Source organism: Bos mutus, chromosome 26 (genome assembly GCF_027580195.1).
Source record: "Bos mutus isolate GX-2022 chromosome 26, NWIPB_WYAK_1.1, whole genome shotgun sequence".
Classification (NCBI taxonomy): domain Eukaryota; kingdom Metazoa; phylum Chordata; class Mammalia; order Artiodactyla; family Bovidae; genus Bos; species Bos mutus.
Genome location: NC_091642.1, coordinates 9,104,479 through 9,132,180, shown reverse-complemented (window position 1 = coordinate 9,132,180; position 27,702 = coordinate 9,104,479). Strand labels below are relative to the sequence as shown.

Here is a 27,702-nt window from a genome sequence, read left to right as displayed (position 1 = left end):
AGGCCCTTTTTAAGAAAAAGGGGGTCACAAAATATTGTTACACTTCCTGTTGTCGTGAAATGGAATTAAAAAGAAAAGCGAAGCATTTCCTGTGGCCAGAGTGTGTAACTTTGGACGGTTTTCCCCAGAGCAGGTGTCTCCGAACTCTTTTCTGCCTCGCCCTCTGGCTGCCTCTGCAGACTGGCCGAGTCCGACCTCGACGTACACCCCTCTAATCGGGAGGCGGCGGAGACAGAGGCGGCTTTGTTCGCGACCAGAGCTGCGCTCTCTCCCCGGTACCGTCAGCCTCTTGAAACGCCCGTGTGAGCAAGGGAAGAATGCGGGGCGGAAGGGCTGAGGACCTGGTCTTATCTAGTTCGCGAAATCGAGCGCAGCGACAGCCGCGAGCTGAGATCACTGGTTATTTCCGATCGCAGGGCAGCCGCCTCGAATTCCGTTCCCAGGCCGCGGGGTCCTTTATGAGCCGAGAGCTTCTGGGCAGAACATCCCTGGGCACCGTGGGCCCGAGCGGAGTCGGCTCCTGCTGCCTCCGGGATGCGGGCTGGGGAAGGAAGAAGGGGGTGAACTTGGAGTTTAGCCGGGGGTGGGGGCGTGGAGAGGCCGATCGCGACGTCCAGCTGGGAGCGGCCAGGCCGCGAGAGGGCGACCCTAGGGAGGCAAGCCAGCCCTGGAGACCGCGGCTTGAAACTCCGGTATAGGGAGGCCTCCCCAGGCCTGAAGGCACTGTGGCTCCCGGGGCGGTTCGGGTGTGGACACGGTCATAATGTGTCCAGTGCCAGGGAGCAGAGGCCACCCGACTGCGGCGGCGGCGGCGACCGAGAGGACTGTCTCCTCGCAGCAGATCCTTTTATGTGCGCCGCGCCAACGCCTCGCGGGCTTGCGGTTTCTTTGGGTCCCTCACCCTGATCCCGGCCGCTTCGGTTGGAAGCGCAGCGCTGACGGTTACCAGGCTCCCGCCGGCCCCGGCATCCACGCTCCGCGTGGACCGCCTGCCGAGCCCCGCGCTCCCGGAGCCGCTCCCGAGCGCGGGTCCCGAGGGCGGAGGCAGGTGCTCGCTTGGGCGCCTCTCGCCTGCGCGGCGCGGCTGCCTGCCTAAGGGCTTGTGGTCTGCACGCCCGGCTCCTGGCAGGGCGTGTTTGAAGCTGGGGAGCCAAGAAGGGGGAGATGAGGAGTCCGGAGACTACGAAGATCCCGGCGAGCACACCGCGGGCGCGGCCGCTGGGGAGCGCCTGCACGCGCCCCCATGCCCTCTCCCAGAGCTTTACAGTTGCTCAAGCCCAATCCACACGATTGATTATACTGTGGCTGAAACGTCGAGTATCGTTTTCTATTGACGGGAAACTGCTTCCAAATAAACTGGCATGCGTATTTATGGCAAGATTTAGCCTGGACCTCAGTGGAAGACAGATCTGCCTTTATTTCCCTCTGGTTTGGGATAAAAACGAGGGCATGTGTCACAAGTGAAAAATAAACAGAAATTCGGGGGCCAAATATGTTGTTCCATGTGTTACCTGCAAACACAGTGATGCCTTTTACTGTTGGCAATACTAACTGCGGGACAGGCCAATAACAGCTCATTAAAAATAATGTTGCAATAGCAAACACGTTCTTAGATTTTACAGCCAGAACACGATGTTATCAACCGCGAAAATACTTCTTTATTTGTGTTTGGATTCTAGAAAACGGTTCTTGACTGACCTGGTCTTTACAAAGTCGAGAAATAACTGGTTCTCCACAGGCACAGTTTATTCTATGTCCCCCCTCCCTTTCCCTCCCTTTGAGGACCCCTGTTGCCCTAGGCCAGAGAGTCCTTCCCAGGAGCCAAGGTGCATGCCCTGGGGGAGGAACGTGGCTGGCCTGTGGCTTGGGACTGGCTGAGATGTGAGCCTAGAAGCCTGCCCAGGCAGCAAACCTCCAACTCGCTCCTGTTGGGTGGGGGATCACAGTATTTCCCAGGATGCAAGAGACAGCACAGAAGCTGCTCCCTAAGCATGAAGTATCCTAGGCTCTACTGCAAGCCTATATAGAGGCCAAGACAGCACTTGGTGAGACTGAACTGGCCTGGGGTCATCGGCCCCTTGCCCCCCACCCCCACACAGAATGCTTCTGTAGGTGCTGCCTCTGTGGAAATTGCCAGGAGCTGCTGGAACCCCTCAGCAGAAGGGGTTATGTGGGGCAAGTGAGGGTACCTCCACTCAGCTCCTCCAAGACATCTATCCTGGGAATCCAGAGCTGCTGGTATTCCCTAACCTAGGGCACTGAGCCAATATTCCTGACTTTAGCCCTTCGGATGGTGGAATCCAGCCTTCTCTCGGATCCTAACTTCAGATCCTTTCCCCCATGGGAACCCCCAATTAAGTCAGTGCGATAGCATCGGCTTCCTGGCTTAATAGTTTCTGCACCATCCAAACAGACACACATGCAAACAACATACAGCATACACTCACACTCGTAGGTGATTTAAAACACTCACCCCCACCCCCCGCCACACACACACACACACACACACACTTTAGTTAGAGCTCCTGACAGACCCCATATGCAGGGGTTCGCAGGGCGCAACCTGTATATGCGTTTCGCATCACATCTGCTTTGTGATCACACAGCATCACAACAGCAGACACAGTCAGGTACACGTTGTTCTGGGTGCCTGGGCAGCTGGTTTTCTCTGATGGCCCCAGGCAAGCTGGGAAGAACCTTGGGGAGAGGATTAGGTAGGGAGCGAGGTGGCACTGCAACCTCTGCTGCAGGAAGCTTGAAATCTTCAGAGCAGAGATGCCTCCTGTTCCCTCCTCACCAGCCACCTGGGACAAACTGTGGTCGCTGCCAACATTCTACTGCAGACCCCCACATGCTTATAGGCCAGGACCTCACTCGGAGCCAGGGTCCCACTATGCCGGGCTCTGAGGACCGGGGAGCATCTCCGAGCCCTGGGAGACCAGTGAGCAAGCTCTTGAGCTGTTTCTGTTGGCAACACAGATGTATTTCTTTTATTTGGTAGTAAATAGAGCAGGTGTGTGTACATCAAATAAGAGCAAGACAGATATAAACTGCCCCCTCGCCACTGGACGCTCATTCTGAACCAGGACGTCCTTTGACAGGCCCTGGCACGCCAGAACCCCAAGAGCGCGCGCTGGAGGGTAGAGCGGGGAGAAAGAGGAGGAGGCACGCAGGTCGGTGGGATTTGCTTTCTCTTCTGCAAGCGCACGCTGGGGCAGCCTGGGCCCGGGCGATGGGACTGGGGGTCAGAGCAACGGCGGTCCAGAGGGCTGCGCAGCTTTCGACCCTCGGGGGCTCTGGCAAGAGCTGGCGTCGTTGGGCTGCCTGGGCCCGGGCCAAGCGTTCCTGCTTCTACTGCGCGGGGTACCTGAACTTCCCTAGAGAGGCCCTGCGGGGGCTGGAGACTTATCTGAGAACCTTCCTACCCGCCTCCAGGGCCCCATGTCGCCCCACCCCTTGCGCTTGTCCACGCCCCGGGCCCTGAGATCCATCCCGAAGGTTTCTTCCTCTTAGCGAGCCAAGCGTGGACCGCCAAGCGGCTAGGAAAAGACCCCGCTAGTGGGTCACGGCGACGGGGTCGGGGTGTAAAAGCCGTGAGCCCCATGGAAACCCTCACTTGGTTGGGGGGGGGGGGTCCAAAGCACAGCTGAGGAAGCCCCTGGGTTGTCGCTTTCCAGGGCACTTGCACCTGGCCGGGCAGAGGCACTTCTCCGCCCCTCTTCCGGGCTTCCCACCCACTCTCTGCTCGCCCACCCCAGCCCAGCCTGCTGGCCGGTCTCTGCCTTTGGGGTGCGAGCGATCCGTTCGCCTGGCCGCGCGCATCTCGCAGTGTGCACGGCCATGTGTGCGCGTGCGCCTGTCTGGGTGCGCGGGGCGAATGGTGACCTTTGGCCTACAGACATTTGGGAGGGTGCTGTGGGCGGGTGGTGGAAGAGGGCAGCAAAGATAACTGGGCGTGCTGTACTCTGGAGCCCCGCCTGGTGCCTCGGACCCAGATACTGAGATCTGGGATGCGCCTGTTCCCGAGCTTGGCGACTCTTGCGGAAGTACCCTGGAGGCTTATTGGGGGTGAGGGGGGAGCTCCAGCTTCTAGGGAATCCTGTCTCAGACAGCAGCGCAGCGGGTGTCCATTTTTCCGCTAGGGATCTTTCCCCACCCTTCTGCCTCCAGGATCCCGTTGCACTTCCACCGTGTGTCCGGGCAGTTTCGGAGACCAGCGACAAGAGATAGTTGGAGGCAGCGGGCCTCCTCGGACAGTTTCCAGGAGATGCCCACTTGTTGTACTCGTCCAGCTCCCTTCCTGGCTGCTGCTCCAGGCGATGCCTCTTCGCAGCGAAAACTGCCCCCCAAATCTCTGTCGCCGGATTCCTAAAGGATCCCTTCTGGTTGCAGTGGACGGAGAGGAAAAAGAGTTGGGGGAGATGTGAGAGCGAAGAGAGCGAGAACGCGCCGAGAGCGCGTTGCTCCCTTCTTTTAGTCTGGAGCTGCGGGGTGGAGTCACCTGGTGTGCCTCACCCGAGCGCTAAAGTCTTAAAGAAAAAGAAAGAATCCCCTTCTCTCGTGAGCTTCGCCGCCCTCGCCCCCCTTGGTGATGGAGTGCACGCATCAGATTTTCATCAAAGTTCTATTAAGTGAAACATAGGTTGCAGGGCACCCTTTGATTGAAACAGTTTAAATTTTAATTGTGTTTTTAATTTGACATATAGTTGCAGAAAGGAATGACACTGCGTCGCCAAGGGGCGGTCGATTTTCTTAATTTCTCCCAGAGGAATTGATGAGTCTATCAGGCCACTAGATTGGAAACCCATTAAAGCTCTCTGGTTAGGCTGTTAATTGGAACTTGATGGATGTGGGGAGGGGGGTGTTGGGACTCGGCTATGCTGATCCAATCTTCATGACTTTCTGTTTTCCAATAAATTACACAATTCATTTTCCAGCCGCAGATTACATAAATTGTACACCTCTGGGGCTCTCTTTTTCAAACAGGGAGCCCTTTCCCCCAAAAGCCTATTGCAAGATGTCATTTGCACCAAAGAACGAACAGCAGAGGCCCTTGAATGAAAATCGAAACATAATCAACGTTTATACTTAGAAAATTTATTGAGATCATTTTCTCTGGTATTTCCTTATTTTAAAGTTTCGACGCGCCATATATCATAATCCACTCGCGCAAAGAGGGGGGGCAGACTGTGTTTAATATTTATCGAAGCTTGATTCCAAGATCAAACTTGTTTATGACTTCATCTGTCATTTCAGAGGGAGCCTTCTTCCACTATTACCCGGCTCAGCCAGCCTATTTCCCGCCTGCCGCAGAGCAGAGAGGATCAATTTTTATTAGGCTCCTCGGCAAGTTTGCTCTGGGCCGCTTTAATATTGAGCAGCGGCATAATCTCGAGACCTAAACTTTAAGCGTCCTTTCAGTCTCGGAAAGTTTATCATTCCTTGAAACTCGGTTATGCCTAATTCCCAGGAAAGGGGGAGTGGAAGGGGAAGCGATCCCAAGGATGACGAGGGGCCTGACTCCCGGGGTAGCGGCTGTTAATCTGGTTGAACTAAGGAGGGGCGGAGCTACCCCAAGACTAGGAGGGTGGGGCGGGAGGTGGGACCGAGTTGAAGGATTGCCACGCTCGAGGGCAGAGAGACGGGGTGTCTGTGGGTGGTGGTTCCTGACGCTGAAGGTTCCTGGCCGTGTGGTTTGCAGCTGCGCTCAGCCCAGGAGAGGGCGTCTGGGCCTCTGCCTTCGCCATGAAGTCTCGGGGACCCCCCCCCAAAAATGCCCCCAAGGAAGGGCGGGGAGATTCTGTCCTGGCCCTCTGGCCCCTGCAGTGGAACTGCTGTCCGTAACCGTGGGGCAGCGGGAGACCCCGCCCGTGACCGGCTGAAAGGAGAGGACGCGTGGAGGACCCGTTTGCCCGGCCTCCCCCCACAGCCTCTCCGCTGCAACCTCCCCGCCTTCGGCCTGCGCCACCACCACCATCATTTCCCCGGCCCGGGGCAGTGTGTCTGTGGCGCTGTAGCGCACGTTTGCGGACCGAATGCGTGCCACGGCAGAATCGTTTATGCAGAAGCAAGCCTGAGGTTTACGGTGTTCGCGTCCGAAGAGGTGCCTGGGAGGAGGAGGAGGCTGCGCAGGGGCGCGCGCCTGTGTAGACCAGACAGTCGAAGCGACCGCAAGGAGCGTAGCACCCGGCCGGAAGGCTCCTTCTGACTTCCCTCCCAAACTAGCCCGCGGAAGCGGGTGGTGGTGGCGGCTGGGGGTCGCGAGGCTGCACGGTTTCTTAAGAGTCCTCAAACCAGGCTGCATGGCTCCCCGCCACCGTCCCCCCGCCCCCGAACCTCGCCGGGTCTGGGAGCTGTTTCTCCGGGGCTTATCCCAGAGGCCCCGCCGCTGCCACACCTGGCCACTGCCTTGGCAGAGGCCAACTCCACCCAAACACCCGTCCGGGCGGGCTTGAGATAGCCGGGGTCCTCACAGTCTACCCCGCAGCCACTCCCAAGCTCAGCATCAATGCTTGCCCCGCCCCTCGCCCATTCCCAGGGCCGCGTACAGGCAGTGGGACAACCTGGGGCTTCCATCTTGCTTACGCTACTTGGGTTGGTCACTTTTTTTTTCCTCCGGGGCCTCAGTTTCCCCGACTGTACATTGGGCTAAGGATCGGCACCACGGGTTTGCTCTGAGAATTCAAGTGAAGAATTATTAGATGAGCTCAGGATAGTCCAGGTTGCCGGCGTCGAGTATTTGCTAGCTCAGAAGGTTTCAACGAAAGCCTTCCTCCTACCCCAAAGACTGTTTTTTCCCCAGGCTCCGCTCGCCGCGTTGGCCTGTTTCCCGCGGGGTGGGCGAAGCCCGGCCGGGAGACCCGCGAGGAGAGGTCGCAGGAGGGTGCGAGTCTGCTGTTGGTTTCCAGGATGCTCCCTTCTACCCCGCAACCGTGCGGGGGCGCGGGGGCCGGGCTGTGACGTGGCCCGGGAGCTCGCGCCGCGGCCGCGCAGAGGAGGACGCGCAAATTGTATTTCAGCACCGGGTCCTTCCGGGTTAATGAGCTGACACCATGATTAAAGCTGACCATTTGTAATGTGTCTCGACCCCGCCGCCGAGCCCTGAAGAGGTTAATGCGGTGACGGAGGCCGGCACCTGCCCCTCGCCGGCCTCCCTCCCGGGCCGTGGCGCACAGCCTCCGGCCCCCGCCCCCTCGCCTGCCCCTGCCCCCGCTGCGCCGCCGACTCCTAATCAATTAGCCCATTAACGAGCCCTTGGAGGAGTTAAGTAGGGAGAGGTTCTGCCACGGGTAGGGCTGCAGTCGGTAACTCACCGCGGCTAATGATATTATAAGCGCTTTACTCAATAACCCGGGCGCGGCGCGGGCGAGGAGGGAACTGCACCGTCATGGGGGCAGCGTCTGGACATTTGTGGGGACTGATTCAGTCTCCTCTCTCCCTTGGCTGCGTGGGGGGGGGGGGGGCACCATAGGGTCAGGGCTCCTGGGATCATTTGGCCGAGCCGTACCGGAGGCTGCAGACCTGGGGCTGAGGTCGTCTGACCGCCTTGAGTCTTGCCTCACCTTGGGTTCCTCCAGGCGTGTGTAGACAACTATGCCCCGAAAAGTTTTGCCTGCGTCGCGTGGGTTCCGCATCTGGTACCAGTTGATCTGGGAATTAAAAGAGCAAGAGTCAGGGCTTTGAGGGGGCCGTGCAAACACCTTAGGGAACTATGGTTAACTGAGCGCCTACCGCAAGCTGTACTCAGAATTAGGCACTTTGACCTCATTTAGCTTCTTCGAGGCAATCTTTGCTTTCCCCTAATTTTAAAAATGAGAAAACCAAGGCTCAGAAAGTTTAAGAATCCTGTTCAAGGTCACCTTCCCATTTGAATACCCTTTGCCTAATCCTAAAACCATGGTCCTCATCTCTTTCTCCCCTTTCCTATAGCAGATCGCTTCTATTTTTGCAGCAATTCCCTGACTTCCAATATTTACGTAAAAATGAGAGTCAGGGAAGACAAGGCCGAGCTTTGGGCTGTTTACAGAGGTTTACAGGGCACATTTCATTCCTACCTAGGCTATTCTCAAAACAGGTGAAGGGAAGGGGATATTAATGGGTGCGTATCACCTATGAGAACAGTGAGGCTCTGATTGGGACTTCACTTGTCCAAGTTCACCTAGCGTGTAAATGGTAGTGCTGGGATTTAAACCTGGATCTCCTGAAACAAGATCTAGGGCCTCCCCTACCCCCCACAACGATCATGCAGTCTTGCTGGGCCCGTGACAAGGTTGGGGGCTGTGGGGAGGAAGGGCCAAAGTTGTCTGATGCCAGGCCTCCTAGTTAAGCTTCTAGGAAGAGCATCAGTTCCCATGCGCACGCTCCTAAATCCCACGACCCCCAACCTCCCCCGTGGGGCGCAGAGGCCTGCCAGCCCTACCTGCCTGCCTAGGAGAGAAGGGATGAGAGGTTGGGGAGGGTCATGGCGCAGCCTATGAGCCCTTTGAGGGTGTGAGGACCTGCATCGCCTAAAGGAGGCGTGGGGCCATTCCAGTTCTGAGCCCCGAGCTGCCCCTGTCTCTCGAGAGGGCCGGGGTCGGAGCCCTCAGAGATGCCACAGAGGCTAAGAACCTAGCTGTCATCCATCCTGCTTTCGGTCCAGGCTGGTTGGACACAGCAGATGCCCGCTGGGCTCTTCGCGAGCTCGGGGGAGGACAGGGGCTGTGAGAGCCCGGCCTGTGCTTTTTGAAATTTTCCGGGGCCGCTCGGCGGCGCTGCGATTGGCCGCGTCCGGGTAACCTCTATGCAAATGAGGCCGCGCCACCTCCGCGCCGCCAGGGACCCAGCGAGCTGGCGGGCAAGGAAGGGGCATTCGCGCCGGGGCTGGGCGGGCGCACCTGAAGCCGGGCGGGCAGGGACCCCAGCGCAGCTGTCGGGTGCCCGCGTTTCCCCCGCGCGGAGGGGAAGCCTCGCCAGCTTCGCCGCCCCTTCCCCCTAGCTCCCCCCCCGGCCCCCCCCCCCCCCCCCCCCCCCGCCTGCCTGCCTGCACCACCTTCCACCCAGATCATTTCTAAAGGGAGTTCTTGGTTTCCTCCGATTTCTTATGAACCCAGGATGGGCAGCAAGGAAGATGCGGGCAAGGGGTGTCCGGCGGCCGGCGGCGTCTCCAGCTTCACCATTCAGTCCATCCTGGGCGGGGGCCCCTCGGAGGCGCCGAGGGAGCCGGCCGCCTGGCCGGCCAGGAAGCGCAGCCTGTCCGTGTCCTCGGAGGAGGAGGAGCCGGACGACGGCTGGAAGGCACCCGCCTGCTTCTGCCCAGACCCGCACGGCCCCAAGGAGCCCGGCTCCAAGCACCACCCCCCCATCCCCTTTCCTTGCCTGGGTAAGGATCGCACGCCGCCGGGTCGGCCTGGAGCAAGCTCTAGGGGTGGGAAACTGTGCCGGGGCTCTCGCGTCGGGCCCCCAGCCCCCGGCCAGAGCCGCGGCCGCGCGGGGTCCGGGGCCGAGGGTGGGGTTGGGGGGAGAGGCGTGCTCCGCGCTGACTCCTCCGCCCCGCGGGTGCTCGGGAAGAAACCGGGAACACAGATGCCGCGCGGCGCGGTTTGGGGGAAGGTTGGGTTGATGGGAGTGTATTTGTGGGTTTGGCACAGGGCCGGCCGCTCTCAAGGCTCTGCAATATCCCCTTTGCACATCGGATACTTTCTGCACACGATGTCTGGAAGTCGGATCTGAGCGGTCCGCCCGTCCGTCTCTACCGCAATCTCCTTCTGCGTCCTTTTCTTCTCTCTCTTCCCCTCTCTTCGACCTCTGCCTCTCTGTCTCCCCTCCTCCTCCTCAGAATGATTAGCACTCCAAGATGATTGACAATGGTGCCTTTCAGAGATGGTTCCTCTTTACAACATCTGACCAAGGGGAGCCCCGTGTCAGTCCTTAGCGTGATTTCCGAACAAACGGCCTGTGAAACGATGCCACCCTATAAAGCTCAGGGAACTCTTCCAGCTCAGTTACTTCAAGGCAAAATCTTTTAAAAAGATGCTAATGTTCCCCCTCCAGACCTCCTCCCCCTGTTGCCACACGTCCTTTCAGGAAGCTGGGAGCACAGAGACCCCAGGCTCCAAGTAGTTGGGTCCCTCTCCTGTTGCTTTTCAAAAGCCGGGTGCCGCTTTTTGGGTTTCAGCGAGAGGTCGAGAAAAGTAGGGGCTGAGATCCAGGAAGATGGGAACCAAGGCTGCAGGCGCCAGCCAAGCCCCTGGTCCTGGCAGGAGCTGGGGGTCCATGAGGCTCCCCAATTCCATGGCTCTCTTATCTGTTCTCACTCCCCAGGTACCCCCAAGGGCAGCGGAGGCGCGGGGCCGGCGAGCGCGGAGCGCAAGCCTTTCCTTTCTTCTTCGCACCCGGACTTTAAGGAAGAGAAAGACAGGCTCTTGCCCGCGGGCTCGCCGTCGCCGGGGCCCGAGCGGCCGCGGGACAGCGGCGGCGCCGAGCGGCAGGCGGGCGCGGCCAAGAAGAAGACGCGCACGGTCTTCTCGCGCAGCCAGGTGTACCAGCTCGAATCCACCTTCGACATGAAGCGCTACCTGAGCAGTTCGGAGCGCGCCTGCCTCGCCTCCAGCCTGCAGCTCACCGAGACCCAGGTCAAGACTTGGTTCCAGAACCGCCGCAACAAGTGGAAGCGGCAGCTCTCCGCCGAGCTGGAGGCGGCCAACATGGCGCACGCGTCGGCGCAGACTCTGGTGGGCATGCCGCTGGTGTTCCGGGACAGTTCGCTGCTGCGCGTGCCAGTGCCGCGCTCGCTCGCCTTCCCCGCGCCGCTCTACTACCCGGGCAGCAACCTCTCGGCCTTACCTCTCTACAACCTCTACAACAAGCTCGACTACTGATAGCGGCCCGCCGGCCCCGCGCCGCGCGCCCTCCCGCCCGCTCCCCGCCAGGCTGGCGCGGGCTGCCTCCGCCCCGCCCCTCCCCACTCCGGAGCAGGTGGCGCGTTTCCAGAAATATTACGAAATACACCATGTGTATTCATTATCTCTTATTTATGGCTTTTGCCCTACTTTGGTTTGATTGTTTCTGGTATTTATCGGCATCCCTCCAGCCAGATCATTTGCTCTCTACCCGCCCCCTACCCCCAAACAAACCAATACGTTTTGAAAACCATTTTGGAGGGGACGTTCTAGGGTGGTGGTCGGACAGGGAGTTTCGGTCAGATCGACACTAGCCGGTAGGACAAAAAAAATCAGAAAAAAACCCCACACCAAACCAGATACATTCCTATCCCCGTAAATATACCTGTATATATGTACACGTACACACGGCCGGCCAAGCCAGTCCTTGGGGGCTTTGAACAATGATCTCAACGCCTCTTCATTTCCCTTGTCCCGAGGATGGATAGGGGCGAAAGGCGGATAGATTTCAGATCTGTAAATATTTTTAAAAAGAAAAAATAAAACATTTTAAGCATCGTTGCTAACTTTGGTGCAATTGATTGGCCGCCGTGCTAATGCGCAGGTTTTTGTCGCTTTTCCACGGAGCTGGTTGCAGGCGTGCGTCAGAGGAGGTCTGGCTCTCCCCACGTGGAAGGTGGGGCGGAGGTCAGAGGTTAAGGGTCGGGCGTCGCCGAGATGGCACGTGGCCTGGAGGCGCACCCCATTCCACTAGCGGGTGCCCTAGTCTCCGCGCGTGCGGAGACTCAGCCCGGCCGGAATCCAACTCCCGGGGCGCTGAGAGGGATAGATGCGGGACTGCAGTTGCCAAAGAAGTTGCCTCCTGGAACGAGCTTCTTTCTAGCCCTGGGAGCGGCTTGGGGTTGGCGACAGCATAGGGCTGTGCGACGTGGTCCAGTCAGTGACAGGAGCCTCCTCTCCGAGGGTACAGGGCAGGTGGGGCGGCCCTGCCTGGATCAGGTGTCGAGCCCGGTTTGCTCGTCCCCCAACCTGGCGCGACAAGACTTACAGCCGCTCGCAGTTTCCAAGCCGGTGGCAGGGTTGCGCGTCCGGCGCGGCGCAGGAACAGGGCACAGAGAGGCGGCCCTTCGGCCGAGGAGGGATGAGGCCCGAGACCGGGCAAAGAAAGCTCGGGAGGCAAAGGCTCCTCCCCATACTTTTTGTTGTTGTTGTTCGTGGTTTTGCGTGGTGCGTGGCTAAGTGGCCCGGTGTCGGGCAGGCACGTGGCAGCTGGCACTGAATGGAACCTTGATGCGCTGTCTGCGCGCCCACGGATTTCGGCGCCCCAACACCTGCCGCCGCACCCTGGCTTGGGAGGGCGCGGCATCAAGAGAACAGAGGCGCGCGAGTGTTATGCAAATCGCAGGCTTGCGGTGTTAGACCGCAGCCACCTGTTCCTTGTAAAACGTCGGAAAAAAAAAAAAAAAATAGCCTGAGCTTTGAGGAGGCTGACCGTTCAGTGTCACGTGAGCCGAGCTCCCGGGTTCTCCGGTCCGAGCTACTCCTTAGCCTCTGCTAAGGTGCCGGGAGTCGCAGCGCGGAGGCCGGATCTCATCCTCTAGAAAGAAAATCTCGACTTGATGGACCGGTCTCTTGGAGTCAAGAGACATGGAAATTATCTGCATTTTGTGAAAGTATGCAGGATATCTGCAATCCGTCTATGTGACCCACAGTATCAGGTCTAAAATACCTGATGTCTTATTCATATTTGAGGTTTCTATTTTTTTCTTTTCACGTTAAATTTCATGAAATTTACCATCTATTTCAAAATGACACCTGAAGGATGCTACCCAAGAACCCATGTGCCAAAGTTGTTAGGTCAATTGCATTTATTTAATTCCATCTGAGTTCAATATTTACTGAGCCCTAGTAAATAGGGCTGGGAACTATGCTAGATATCGGCCAGTCAGAGAGAGAAAACTAACACTGCATCTTTCTTCTAATATTTTTTGGTACACATATTTCAATGACGTTCTCTCCTTCCAGATAACCCGCTTTAAATTTTTCTTTTCCTCTCAAGTTGCTCTTTGAATATTCTATGCAGATTTAACCAAATTACCTTCAAGGAACTACTTGTAAAGAAATATTTCATCCATATCATTTTGGTCCTCACTTCGATAGATTGTTTTTTAAAAAGAGATGATGGTTTTACCAGTATTAGATCACTATATCTTTCTTGGGCTTACTTCTTTTATAGGAAGTGGTTTTGTGTAGACAGTTAAGGGCAAAGTGGTTTTTGCCCTTAGGATTTTAGGGATGATCCTCTTCGTTTGTCATATAGTGGATACATCACTTTTTTACTAATCCAGAAATTAGGAGTCAAAGGTGATCCAACAGTGTGATTAGTTTCTAGGAATACCTCTTTCTTATAGGTAACTAAGTAGACACACTCACACACACACAGAAACACACACAGCTTTGCATTTGGATTTAAGATGTTGTTCAAGACTCCATTGTGGCCAGATTTCCGATCTCAAGACTATCAATTCATTTGAATAATCAGCAAAATCATCAGCCTCCTTTCAGGCTCTAAACTGGATTTAAAAGATTGACGTTTCTTAAAACTCAAATCGAGTCCGGCTGCAACTGCCTGTCCAGAGGGACCTGAATCATACACACACTGGATAATGAAATACACTTAGATTTTATTAGTGGATAATTCATGCTCAGAATCTTGAACACTAGTAGAATTAAATAAACAACTGGGAGAGGGAACCAAATAAAATTATTTGGAGATAAAATTATTTAGCCAAAATTAGAATGGAGGTAAGGCACTGCACTTTAAAATTCTTAACCTAGCCATTAAGTTGTTGAAAGAGGAGAGAGAGAAAACCAAGTATGAGGACTGGTGAGGATGCTGGGAAAGACTGAGGGCAGGAGGAGAAGGGGACGTCAGAGGATAAGATGGTTGGATGGCATCACCAACTCAATGAACATGAGTTTGAGCAAGCTCCGGGAGTTGGTAATGGACAGGGAAGCCTGGCATGTTGCAGTTCACGGGGCTGCAAAGAGTTGGACACAATTGGGTGACTGAATTGAGAGGGGAAGAATCTGTATTTTGGCAGGAATATCATCACTACTGGGCAGAAGAGTGGTGGTTGTATGTTTACTGTATCACGATTCATAAAAAGAAGTGCATTTGAGTCAGTGTATATGAATGCATGAGGACCAACAACACCTTTTCTCTATCGAGTTGCCTTAGAAATTAAACACTTTAACCTCAACAATTTTCTCCCACTTCATACAAGATTGTATAATAAAGTAAGATTTTTTTCCCACAATACAAAAGGCAGTGAAAAAGATGGTATAGCACGGATTAAATTGAAACATTTCAGCATTCTTTTGATATTCAATAGTAACTGAGTCACAGCATTCTAGTTATTAAGTATTGCTTTTCTTTCATGGAGACCAAAGTATTTCTCATTACAGGAGCAACCTTCTTGATTCTCCTATTTCTGGAGGATTCTAGAAACAGAAAATAGAGCAGAGCCCGTAAGTCTAGAGTGTTGTTGGGGTGTGAGAGAGTGGAATAGAGAGAAGCTTGTGGCTGTCATTTTAAGGTCCTACTTGGACATATGTCTGTAAGAGGCTTTTGAGCTTTAACACACTTAAAGTAATTATCTGTTTCCCAGTCTGTCCAACCTTCTGGAAAAACAGTTCCTCCAGAGCAAGAACTGATCTGATTAATGCTTTTCCTCACTCTTCTCCCTAGGCCTGGCACGAACTGGGTGCTCAATAAATGTTTGCAGAAAGATGGAATGAAGAGATAAAGCAGAGTATAAGTAAGGATGAGTTTCTCTGAAATCAGAAGATCTTCGACAATGGGAAATGTGAGCGCCTGCTTCATAGGTGGAAAGTCCAGGAAAATGAGAAAAAAGTGGGGCAAAACATTCGTTAGAGCAAATATTTTCTTCTCCACTTTTGGTTAACTTCACCGGATATGTACGTCCAATGGAAAGGCGACTAATTCAGTCCTATAAAAGTACTGACCAAAATGGAGTTCTTGTGTCCGAGACATGGGGAGGGCTCCAAGAGTCAAATGGAAAGAGCATTTTTCCCGCCTACTATTCGGAGGACAGGATAAGCGTTGGCCACAAGGACTACATTTCCCAGCATGCCCCACACGAACAGGAGAGGGCGTGAGCTCCGCCTTGGCGCGATGCTCTCTGGGAGTTGTAGTTTTCACGCGTCCAGCACCGGCGGGGCGCCTCAGCCTGGTGGCGGAAAGCAGTCACGTGATCGGAAAGGCTGCCGTTTTGCCTTTGTGCCGGAACAGGTTGACTGGGTCGCCCGAGCCCGGGGCCTCGGGATGAACCAATCGGCTGCCTTAGCAGGAGACGTTGGCGTTTGAAATTAGCCAATGACAGGCTTTGGCTGGAGCTTTGTCTCCGCCTACTTCGCTCAACGCGCGAGAGCGGCGGAGGGAAGCGAGGTGGCGGCGAGCGGCGGCGGGCGCGGCGGCTGAGTTGCTTCTGAACGGAGCCCGAGGTAGCGGGGCGAGGTGGCCGGGCGGAGGCACGGGCTTTCCGGGGATGCCCCCGGGGTTCCCGAGCCAGCGGAGCAGTCCGCTGGGAACCGGGTTCACTTCCACGGCTTTTCCTTTTTATTTTAGAAGCACGCGGGGCGGCAGTCCCCGGGGGCGGGGGTGGGGAAAGGCTGGTGTGCAGAAGCCCACGGCGGGGGAGGGTGTGGATCCGGCGAGCCAGGCTGGAGGCAGGGGTGTGGCGGCGCGGGCCCGGCCGGTAGGGAAGCGCAGGAGGGGCGAAGGGGAGGGGGGTCGATGAGGCCCGACCGGCGAGGGCGCGGCGGCCCTGCGCAGGCGCAGAGGGCACGTCGCCGGCCTTTCCCTCGGTCCCGCCCCCCCAGAGAGACCCCCACCCCACCTACTCCGCAGCCCTTCTGCGAGTCGAGCCTCGCGACCCCGGCCCCTTGGGGGACCCGGCCCGGCCCCTTGGGGGACCCGCCCCAGCCCCGTACTGCCCGGCCCTTTCTGCGAGTCGAGCCTCGCGACCCCGGCCTCTTGGGGAGACTCTCACCAGGCCCTTGTTCCCTAGATGACCGGTTCTAACGAGTTCAAACTGAACCAACCCCCCGAGGACGGCATTTCCTCAGTGAAGTTCAGCCCCAACACATCGCAGTTCCTGCTGGTCTCCTCCTGGGACACGTCCGTGCGCCTCTATGATGTGCCGGCCAACTCCATGCGGCTCAAGTACCAGCACACCGGCGCCGTCCTGGACTGCGCCTTCTACGTAGGTGTTCTCCGTTTCAGCTCCTGCATCCTTTTGAGTTTTATGGTGTCCCTCGTGATCAGCGTCCCTTTTGCAGTGTTGGGCGAAGGCTCTTGTCGGTAGAGTCATTTGGACAGCGCCCCTCTCTTTCCACTCCTCCCCCACCCCCACCCCAATAACCTTGAGGTTCCGGTGCTGCTTTGTTTTTGCGTTTTGGCCCTGGGGACTTGACAGACGTCAGGAACTGGGTCTCCCGTTAAGCTTCTGATGGAGTTAACACTGAATTTTTCTGGACAGAATGTACTTGAAACTCACAGCAAGACTGTAAAATTTGGCCGTCTTACTTATTAAAAGGTTTGTTTGCTAGTAAATGGGAATACGTATTGGCTCTCAGCCAGTGTGGTGAACAGTTCTTAATTTGCTTGCATAGTAGTTTGGGTGACTACTTAGGTCGCTCAGTTTTTTGTTTGTTTACAATGAGTGAGCCCAGCGTACTTCATTCCGAGCATAAACTGAGGAGTTGGCTGGTAGATAGAGGAATTTTTCAATAGTTTTTTTTTCCATTTAAAAATTATTAAACGTAAAAGAGTCAACTTTACAAGTAATCGAAGGATGCAATTTAAAACCACAGTTAGATACTGTTTACTCCTAATAAACTCATTGTGATATAAGAAATTATAAGTAATGCTGAGCAGGATGTGATAAGGCTGTCCATACCCTAGTTTTCCTTAATCTTGCTCCTAGAAAACGCTACTAAAAATGCTTATCATGTAGTTGTTTATTGAAATAAAAATGTGAACAATTGTTTGACAATGAGGACATAAGAAAATTGGAAGTTCAGTTATAGTATGGATTATTACGAAATCACTACTGATATTTCTGTGGATTGATTAACCTGAAACTAAAAAGTATCCAGAGTTTGATTTCAAATTTTATTTTAAAATTACATGTTTTTATAAGAAGAAGATTAGAAGAGAGATGGTAAAGTGTTGGCAGTAGTTATCTCTAGGTGATTGGGCTACAGGAAACATTTTCCTTGATAGTATTTTCCAAATTCCATAACCTGTTACACATATGTGCTCAGTCGTGTCCGACTCTTTGCTACTCATGGACTGCCAGCTCTCCAGACTTCTCTGTTCATGAAATTTTCCAGGCAAGAATACTGGAGTGGGTTGCCATTTCCTACTCCAAGGTTAAACACTTTTTTTTAAAGCTTTGTAAGTTCTGAGTGACTTGAAACTTTTTATTTTGTAGGATCCAACACATGCCTGGAGTGGGGGATTAGACCATCAATTGAAAATGCATGATTTGAACACTGATCAAGGTAACATAGGCACATTTTTACCAGTTTATTGTTTTCCTAGCTAGTGCTTACTTACAAATGTTTATTTAAGAAGAATAGTTCCTGAATTGCTTAGTTCCTGAGTTGCTTAGATAAAAGTAAAAGTGGCTTGAATATAAGACTTTTTTGTTTAAATGATAACCATTAAGTTAGAATCACAAAATATCATGTATGTATTTTAACAGTGTAGCTCATTGTGACCTCCGTCCACAGTATTTACATGAAGAGGCACTTACGTGTTTGACCTTGACCCTGCCCTCAGAAGGGGACTGGATCTTGCAGTGTTCTACCTTGCAGTAGAATTTTTCCAGGATAGTTTCAGAGTTCTCTTTTCAGAAACTAATGTAGTTCAGACTGAAGGAAGACAGGGTTTTAAAAATCTAATATTATAAAATAGCCAATCCTGTCTGGGTACCATAGTAACCCAGCTTGTATGATTGTTTAGCATAGAACATTCGCATTTATTGAATGAAGGACAGGGTAGCACGTTTTCTTTTAGTTAATTTCTAAGTGATGAAATTTACCCCCATTTTTATCGTGACTTTGGAGTAGAATAGAGATTGGAATGGAACTCAAATACACAGAGCTCTCTAGTAAAGGCTTTTTGTTTATTTGTATATGCACGTGTTAGACATAGATGTACTTGAAGAACATAGCAAGGCACAGAGATAGGACTCAATGAGGATGAGTTGGACGGTGAGAGAATGGATGGAGGATGGGCGCTATATTTTTTTATCCAGAAAGAAGGATCCAATCAGAAGAGGCTTTTACGTGAAAGCCGTTTTGTCATGTAACTCACAGCTGCGGATGTTCGGTTTTGTTTGCTAGCAGTTTTTTCTAATCAGGAAGTTGGCTTGCAGGTTTAGGTTCTGTTTGTTTGAAAACTCGAGAAAACACCAAAAAGCAAAGATTTTTGATGCTGGAGACCATAATTAAGGGAATTAGCTGCTTATTCTCAGAAGGTCTTTGCTGAATTTTATGAGATACTTTTCTTTCTTGTTTAAATGGAGTGTTTTTAAACAGGTAGTTTTCCTCTTTGAGGATCAGAACCACATACTCTTTGTATTTGTTGTTACCTTAGCATGTGATATCGATTCTGGCACATAGTAGACAGTAGATACTAATTGAATGAATGAATGAGATAACGTGAAAAGTTGAAATTGAAAGGGAAGAAATTGTGTATTAGAAATTTGATGAGCTTCCCTGGTGGTCTAGTGGCTAAGACTCCATGCTCCTAACGCAGGGGGCCTGGGTTCAATCCCTGGTCAGGAAACTAGATCTCACATCCGCAACTAAGATCTGGCATAGCCAAGTAAATATTAAAGAAAGAAATAGAACCACCATGAAAACCAAGTGGTTATTAATCCTGAGCCTCCCTGCTTTCCTCATCCCCAGCTTTCAGGTAATCCTGTTACCACTTAAATCTGTTTCTTTGAAACATCAGCTTAATGTGATACATTTTATCCAGATCCCTTGGACCAGAGTTCTCCACTCAAGTGTTCATTCAACAGGTATATTTTGAACACTTACCATGTATCAGAACACGCACTGCATACAGTCAGAACTATAGAGTTGAAAGAAGGTTCCTGATTTGAAGGAATCTAGAATCGTGACGAAAATAACTGATAGACTATCATTTTAATGTTGTCTGAAACTCAAGGTAGCTTTTCGTATTACTGTGCCAGTGAATCAAGCTATGCCCTGTAAGATGGACAGAGGTGAATGAGTGACTTTGTAGTCCCGGAGAGGTTTTTCTATGTGTAGATACTTCTGTTGAGTGGGTGGAAGTGGATTCGTTACAGTAGAATGAATGTTTCCTTTTGTTGTTCACCTGAGGAATCTTTAGTAAAGCTAGGTGTTGGTTGTTGCTTTATTTTTATTCCTACAGAAAATCTTGTTGGAACCCATGATGCCCCTATCAGATGTGTTGAATACTGTCCCGAAGTGAATGTGATGGTTACTGGAAGCTGGGATCAGACGGTTAAATTGTGGGATCCCAGAACCCCTTGTAATGCTGGGACCTTCTCTCAGCCTGAAAAGGTAGGCTTTTTATGTTCATGACAGGAATTATGGTTCTTGGGGTGATTTGACTTGATAAGTGATGAAGATAATGTTGAATTTAGAGGTTAAGAGTTGATGAGTCTATTTCACAAACCCAACTAAATATGTAAAGGAAAACTAATCTTCATACTTTGGTCAGCTTTTTCCTGTCAGTTGTCACATTTGTACTGGATAGCACTAGTGATAAACCCACTTCCATGTATTGTAATGCTTTAGATCCTAGGGCTGAGAAGCAACTTTTCAGAGAAGTCATTTAGCAAAGACTGAAACTGAGTTTGACTTCCGCAAGCAGGAAGTGGGATGGAGCATCACTCATTTTCACTTAGGCCTGAGCTTTCTCTTTAGTTGACTGTGAGAGGGTGAAATGGGTTATCATTTAAAGTTTAGTGAAAAAGATGTCCTTTATTCGCTGGCTTTTATAATTTATTTATTTTTAATACTGACAGGTAGTTGAAGGAAGCTTCTTAAAACTGAAATGTTGTGTATTATTCTAACCTTTTGATCTGTACAATGAAAATGTAATTGAGCATTCTTGATGTATCCTCATCAGACTTTATCAGGTGGTAGTTAATTTTAAAGATTGATTGTTTTAGCAGTTTAAAGGTATCCTTCACTTGAGTCTATTTCCTCAGTGTAAATATACTATTCAGTTCCTGTTAGCTGTCATTATATACTGTAGTGCATCCAAAGAGCCATTATTTTTGTCACATCAGAGTCGAATCTACTCCTGGCAAGACCTTTGTTCAGAATAAAATAATTGCATTGTTTCTAGTTTTGATTTATGGTTGTATGTAACATGTTAAGAGCTGTGATAAATTGCTGACAGAATATCATATAATGGACAGCCACACTGAATCAAGCAGCTTATTGGTTCAGCAAGGTTCATTATGTCACTTTTTTTAATACGGTCTTTGATAAATGTATATACCTAGTCAGTAGCATGACAGTGTTTTTACTTGATTTACGATCAGTGGGGATAGAAAGCACTGTTAGAAGCTTGTGTGTCACCTGGATAGTAAAGATTTAAGATAAAATTCCCATTCTGATTGTACTGTTATAAATTGATCTTTTTCTGGATTCTTTGTTTTTTGAATTCGGCGTTTCATGTGTGTTACACTAATTTGTTTTTCTGCAAATGTTTTTTGAATAAACAGCAGTAAATCTTACTATATCTCTTATTGAAACACACTTGTATTAAATCTACTGTTTTGAGTCTTTTAAATTCTGTGTTTTTTCCCTTGGTCAAATTAGTTGTTGAATTTTAAGGCTAGATTGTAGAAATTATCAGGTTATTATGTTCTTAAACCCAGTCCCACCACCTCTGCCCACTGCCCTCCCTGGGGGGCGGGAAAGGGGGGACGCTTATGTGGTTAATATGTTAGTGATAACTAACCGTAAGCTTTAATTACTGAATGTTAAAGAGATGTCTTACCATGTAATGAGGCCTCTTCATTTTTTATAGTGATTCTTCAGGTTTTAAAATATTAAATTAGATTAAATTAGTTGCTAATTAATTAAAAGTAATGATCAGAACACAGTTAAATACCTGAAGTCTAGATTTTTAAAAAAATGATTTAACATGATCAGGAAAATATATTTTATTACTATTTTCATGAATTTCCTATCTCTGTTTGGTCTCCAGATAATGTATTTGAAAGTAAGTCACCTTAAAGGCTTATTTGCAGGAAATTTTGTGATTTATTATAAGGGGATAATTTGTGAAAGTTGTTTTACTATTGAAGAAAAGGAATTTTAAGGGGTGGGGGGAGCAGTTGTTTTTAGGGGATAAGTGCTTTTAAAATTTTCCATAAACATAACTCTGTCTTGAGTGTTTAGTGTGACATCAAGGCGTAAAAATTTGCTTTGTCATATGCCAGACCACTGACCTTGTCTTTTAATTTTGAGTTCGTATGCCACCAAAAGCAAGTAAGCAGGTAATTAATGTTAACTCTCTCACTCTTCCTGGAAAGGCCTATTTATTAAGTGTGACAGGTGGGAAAATCAAAGAGTTACAACGTGAAATCTGTGTCTAAAAGGTGGTCATAGAAAAATAACTTTGAAAATGATTGTCTTATGAAAAGCCAGAAGCTCACTGAAAGGTATCTTGAGCTGTTTTTATGGTTTTATTGTCTATTGTCTCCTTTTTGAGTATCTTTTACACTTTTATATTGTGATTAAATGAAACGAGGGCTATAAAATTATTTAATAATTTACTTTGTTTTAGTAAGAAAGAGAATCGTCTTCAGAAATATTTTTGGAGAGTTAATTAGAATGTGCATTATTATGATACGTGGTTAAGTATTAAGAATATCTTGGGTGTATTATTTTGTGCCAGTTACTTGGTTTGTGTAACTGAAGTATTTAAAATTTTGGTAGCTGTGTTTGTGAACCTTTAGCTAACTTTTTTTAATGGTTTTATGATCCGTGGACTTTATTTTGGAGCAAAATGCCATTTGCAGGCATGCATTTTTAGCAAGTTTTGGTGTTTTTTGAAAGGTGTATACCCTGTCGGTGTCGGGAGACCGGCTGATCGTGGGCACCGCAGGCCGCAGAGTGCTGGTGTGGGACTTGCGGAACATGGGTTACGTGCAGCAGCGCCGCGAGTCCAGCCTCAAGTACCAGACGCGCTGCATCCGCGCATTCCCCAACAAGCAGGTACTGACCTTGCCTCCCCCGCCCGCTGTGGGAATTTGAACCTAGTAGAATCCTTTATAATAATTTGGTCACTGCGTTTTACGCATTGCTTTCTTTTTTTTTTTTTGGAGTGGTGATTGGAATTTCTCTTAGGTGTATTTTCACAGCCTTTTGTTAAAAGGTAGTGTGTTAACTCAATTTTAGAGAAGGCTTTGATTTTCACAGAGGGTAATAATCTACCAGTGGTTTTCTGATTCCTTGGTGCTCTTCCTCCAGGAAGCTTGACAGGTATACAGTAATCGAAGAGAGTTTTGCAGGTATTTTAATTTACAAACCAGCGAATTCAGGTTTAAATCTGAAAATTTAGAGTTACGGAATTTGCTGTTTGCCCCCCCGCTTTTTTTTCCTTCTTTTTTGTCCCTTTTGTACCCTAATACTAACAGCTTTTTAGCTAGTCTGAGAGCAGAACCTACGTTTTTTTTTTTTTAAAGGAATGCCTCTGAGGTTAGAGGGGAGCTGTGCCTCATATAGTGACTAACTCTTGATGAACAGTGTGGGTCACCTTCCATCATCATTACTAGAAGAGGTGACACTTATTAGTGCACCCCTGCCCCCAGTCCTGAAAGTTGGAAGGGAAGTTGGTGGTGGGGTCATTTGCTCTGGGAATTTTATAAGAGGAAAGTCATTAAAAACAGCAGATATCTTTGGAATCTTACGGCTGTCCTTCAGAGGTTGTGGAGCTCGAAAGAATTAGGTCCATTACTCTATTCTCTTAGCTCTTTATTTCAAAAGGCTACTACCTCAAATGGTGATCACAATTCTTCTCAGGATATTGTAAATTTCCATTAGAATTGAAGTTATGAAAAACCTTAAATGCGTGGTTCAAATATGGTTGTATTTATGAATATCATGATGTTTTATATCCAAAATTTTCTGTCGGAGTTTATCTGTAGTTTATAATGGAAGCTTTTTAACTAAAAGTAACATTTTACTGATTCTTTTTTCATTACAGGTGTTAATAGTTTTTTAGGAATAAATCTTTTTCATATCTCGAAAAATTAAAGAAGTAAAATATAGATTTCATATTATCTTCCTTTCTTATCTTCTCTGACCTACTATTTCAAGGCAAGGTGAGGAGAGGTTTGAAATTATAGAGCACTTTTGAGCCTTGCTGAAAATCTGTGTTGTTTGGGTATAAACTTGCTGTAGTTAAAAGCAAGAGGCAGGATGATAGAGATGGAAGGCTGGTTTTCCAGTTGGTCTGGATTATTGATATACCCTCAGTGAAGAAGATACAGTTCTTAGAACTGTTAGAAGTGAGGAGACATCAAGCCAAGAAAAATATATTCCAAGTGATGGAATGAATTTGAGTCCCCTTCTGAACAGGACAACAAATAAATTATATTAAAATAATTTAAAAATTCCTGTGAGGTTTGACAGAATACCTAGATGTTTTTGATTGCAATGTGCAGAGTACTGGTAAAGTAAGTGATGGTGGCCTTTTTTGTTTGTTTTTTAATATAACAGATATAAGTGTTTTTAAACTTTTGGCGTGATCTTATCTATATTAGTATTGCTTAAACATTTGTTTAAAATACAGCCGTATTCTCTTTTCATTTTAAAAATAATTATCTTTCTTTAATTTGGGTTGAGTTTGGGAAAGTATATGCCTTGTTTTGGAATCTGGGTTCACTAGTTTTGTCTTCTGATTTCCTCTTGCCAGGGTTATGTATTAAGTTCTATCGAAGGTCGAGTGGCAGTTGAGTACTTGGACCCAAGCCCCGAGGTGCAGAAGAAGAAGTATGCCTTCAAGTGTCACAGACTAAAAGAAAACAATATTGAGCAGATTTACCCAGTCAACGCCATTTCCTTTCACAACATCCACAATACTTTTGCCACAGGTAGAGTATGGCATGTTCACTTCTATCTGCTTGTTAATATAATTTTGCTGTTAATTGAATGCTGTATATTTGTACTTGGGCAGGTTTTTTTTTTTTTTTTTGTCATTCTGTGTGGCGTGTGGGATCCTAGTTCCCTGACCAAGGATTCTGCCCCCCCTTGCATTGGAAGCATGGCATATTAACCACTGGACCACCTGGGAAGTGGGCAGAGTTCTTAAAAATTGTGCTTGGTTTTTTATGATATTTAAAGGGAAAAAAAAATCTAGTATAATACTCCCTGGGGAAAATGCAACTTCTGTGATCTTAAAAATTATCAAGATAATGGCTATTTTTGTATCTGCTTTCAAGAACTATTTTTTGAAATCACTTGCAGGTGGTTCTGATGGATTTGTAAATATTTGGGATCCATTTAACAAAAAGCGACTGTGCCAGTTCCATCGGTACCCCACCAGCATCGCCTCACTCGCCTTCAGTAATGATGGGACCACGCTTGCAATAGCATCATCGTATATGTATGAAATGGATGACACGGAACATCCTGAAGATGGTATCTTCATTCGCCAAGTGACAGATGCAGAAACAAAACCCAAGTGAGTATGCTTCACCTGTATTTGAGCCTTTTCTTGCATTCAACCCAGGATTTATTAATTTTTCTAAATTCATGAATAGCATTGTTGATGCCTGTTTGATATTACAGCTGACTCTAGGGCTGGAGTTGATTTTATCTTGTTCTCCCAAGCTTTCAATATCCGTAGGTTGATAGACGTCTGATGGATAAAATTGTGCCTAGTTGTTTTGTAGAGAAGAATGTCAAACTCTCATTCTTCTTGAATAGGCACTATTATTTGAATCTCTGGAGTTATTACTAGCTCATTGCTTCAAAATTAAGTTGAGGAATTCAAGAATAATTTATTTTAGCAAATTCTATTTAAGATATTTAAGAATTTGAACTGCCAAAAATCTTTCCTCTCCACAGAGGTTGTTTCTGTAATATTTACACAGAATGAAATGACCTTCAGGTCTTACTGGAAATTCAGAGTAATATGGCCTTGCTTGGAATACTAGATTTCCTTAGTTTTGAAATTTCTGTAGATGTCTTTGGCTCTTGGGTGTAACTGTTGACAGGGAAGAACCATTTACATTTTCTCAGTACATGGGGCAGAGCTTTTTACTTGAGCCAGACTTGAGGGAAACCTGATACCTGGACACTTGTTTGACCATAAAATACCAGCCCCCAAGAGTCTTGGTCCTGCTCCTTGTCCCTCTCTCCTCAGGCCCTGGAAGGAAGTCCTCAGTAAATATTTATGGAATAGCTGACTGTTTCCAGGATCCCTGTACTCTTCTGAATTAGAATGGCATAGAGGGCCCTTGCTGAGTTGCTGGAGTCCCTGAGAGAGGGCAGAGTGTGAAGTGTTCAGTACCGGGTGTGCCTTCACAGTTTGTCGTTGGAAAAGGCGTGGCGTGTGAAGCCTGGTGGATAAAGGGCTGGGTTTGCGTTTATCTCTCGCTTCTGTGTCTCTTGTCCTGGCCGGCCGTTTTGATCTCATGCTCTTCTTTTTTCTTTTGAACTTGTAGGTCACCATGTACTTGACAAGATTTCATTTACTTAAGTGCCATGTTGATGATAATAAAACAATTCGTACTCCCCAATGGTGGATATATTACTATTAACAAAGAAGCCAGGGAACATTTTTTAATTTTAATATTATAAGAACCTGAAAATATTGGAAAAGAGGTTTTTTTATTGTTTGTTGTTTTTTTTAAACACTTTCTTTAGCGCATGAGATGGTTTGATGGTTTTTCTGCATTTAAAGGTATTTGGGCAAACAGAAGGGGAGGGCAGCAGCAGCACTTCTGAGAATCAGTTTTGACCTTGATTTTTGTTTCCACTGCGGAAATAAATGTTTGTAAATAAATGTAGGTGATAAAGCCCCCTTTGCATTCTTTCTGGGCCTTAAATGGTAGAGAAGAAGGCTCTTGAGCCATTTGTTTCTCTTGCTGGTTATAGTTGCTAATTCTAAAGCTGCTTCAGACTGCCTCATGAGGAGGTTAATCTACAATTAAACAATATTTCCTCTCGGCCGTCCATTATTTTCTGAAGCAGATGGGTCATCATTTCCTGGGCTGTGAAACAAAGCGAGGTTAAGGTTAGACTCTGGGGAATCAGCTCGTTTTCAATCTTATTAGGGTGCAGGAGGAAAACTAATAAGAAAACCTCCTAACATCATTTTGTGACTGTAAACAATTATTTATTAGCAAACAATTGATCCCAGAAGGGCAAATTGTTTGAGTCAGTAATGAGCTGAGAAAAGACAGAGCATATCTGTGTATTTGGAAAAATAATTGTAACGTAATTGCAGTACATTTAGACAGGCATCTATTTGGACCTGTTTCTATCTCTAAATGAATTTTTGGAAACATTAATGAGGTTTACATATTTCTCTGACATTTATATAGTTCTCATGTCCATTTCAGTTGCCCAGCCGCTGGTGATTAAGGTTAAAAAGAAAAAAATTATAGTGAGAATGAGATTCATTTCAATGTAATGCCCTGAAGCAGAACATGAACTTAGCTTGGCCTATTCTAGGTAGTTCCAAATCGTTTTTTTGTTGTCACACTTTTTGTTTTTTTTATTTATATTATTTGCAAATGTATGTATCTGAATGGTACTTGGACCTTTACTGAAATTTGTTTCATCCATGATGTATTTTAAAAAATTTCTTTTGCTACAGAGAGAGGTCTTATTTTTATTTGTAAGTATTTTAGTGAAAACTTAGTGTAAATCTGAACCCATCTTTTGAAATGTATTTTCTTCATTGCAGGTCCACCTAACCATCTCGTGAAAGTGGTTTCTCTATGGAAAGCTTGTTTTGCTTCCTACCAATACATGATTGTCCCTTAAGGGGTGCGTTGTAGTCACTGTGGACACACTGTTTAGTATGTGAATCTCTCTGCTCTCTTGGTGTGCCCTTTCCTCCCGACTGTAGGATGAGGAGTCTTTGTGTCCTTGTGCAGTAGTCTGAAGAATTGTTTTTCCCTCAGCAAGCCCAGTTGCTGTGTATGTGCAGCTTGAGCTCTTTCTGTAAAATAACCTAAACCTGTTATTTCCATGCTGTCTAATAAATCAGAGATTCAAAACCCTTAAATGTTGGATGTTTTTAAATGTTGGTAATTAATGTAATTTACTTCGTAAAAAGCCTTCTGTAAAGCAAACCTCCCTTCATCAGGGGGCCGGGTGGGGATGACATTGTACCTTTCGGTCCACACTGCCTTGTTTAATTATGTCTATTCGGATGTACTTTGGGGATTCAGTCTTGAATAAAGTGATCTGTTGGAGTTCTGCCATTTCCCTTGTGTCCTCTTGCTGGATCAGCAGGGCCCTCGAGCCAGCTGTGTGGCTTCACGGGACGGGCCCAGCCTGCAGGCAGCTGCCGGACCCCTTCTGGCCCAACTCTCTCTGGGAGTGCCAGGGCCCCCCCGCGCCTGTGGCTCCCAGCCCCAGTGCTGATGCCGTCAGTGGGTGCACTCACAGCCAAACGACAGACCCGTCTGTACTTATCCATCAAATGCTAAATCAAAGGGAAGCCCTTGGGATGGTGAATAATGTAATAGCTGGA

The 27,702-nt window shown here is 48.7% G+C and overlaps 2 protein-coding genes across 3 annotated transcripts; both read left to right on the top strand.

Moving 5' to 3' along the window:
• The first annotated feature begins 9,093 nt into the window (after positions 1–9,093).
• On the top strand, positions 9,094–10,859 carry HMX2 (H6 family homeobox 2). Its single transcript, XM_070363778.1, has 2 exons — positions 9,094–9,361; positions 10,303–10,859. The coding sequence occupies exons 1-2, from the start codon at positions 9,094–9,096 to the stop codon at positions 10,857–10,859; spliced, it is 825 nt and encodes a 274-aa protein (XP_070219879.1).
• Positions 10,860–15,246: 4,387 nt separating this feature from the next.
• BUB3 (BUB3 mitotic checkpoint protein) lies at positions 15,247–27,421 on the top strand. 2 transcript variants are annotated; one of them, XM_005895081.3, is made up of 8 exons: positions 15,247–15,407; positions 15,974–16,168; positions 17,402–17,471; positions 19,378–19,529; positions 22,047–22,205; positions 23,908–24,085; positions 24,459–24,675; positions 26,908–27,421. In XM_005895081.3, exons 2-8 carry the CDS (start codon positions 15,974–15,976, stop codon positions 26,915–26,917), a joined length of 981 nt encoding a protein of 326 aa, XP_005895143.1. In that variant the 5' UTR covers positions 15,247–15,407; the 3' UTR covers positions 26,918–27,421. The 2 variants fall into 2 exon arrangements, with proteins under 2 accessions (XP_005895143.1, XP_070219440.1); XM_070363339.1 differs by having other exon boundaries at positions 25,661–27,421.
• Positions 27,422–27,702: the final 281 nt, after the last annotated feature.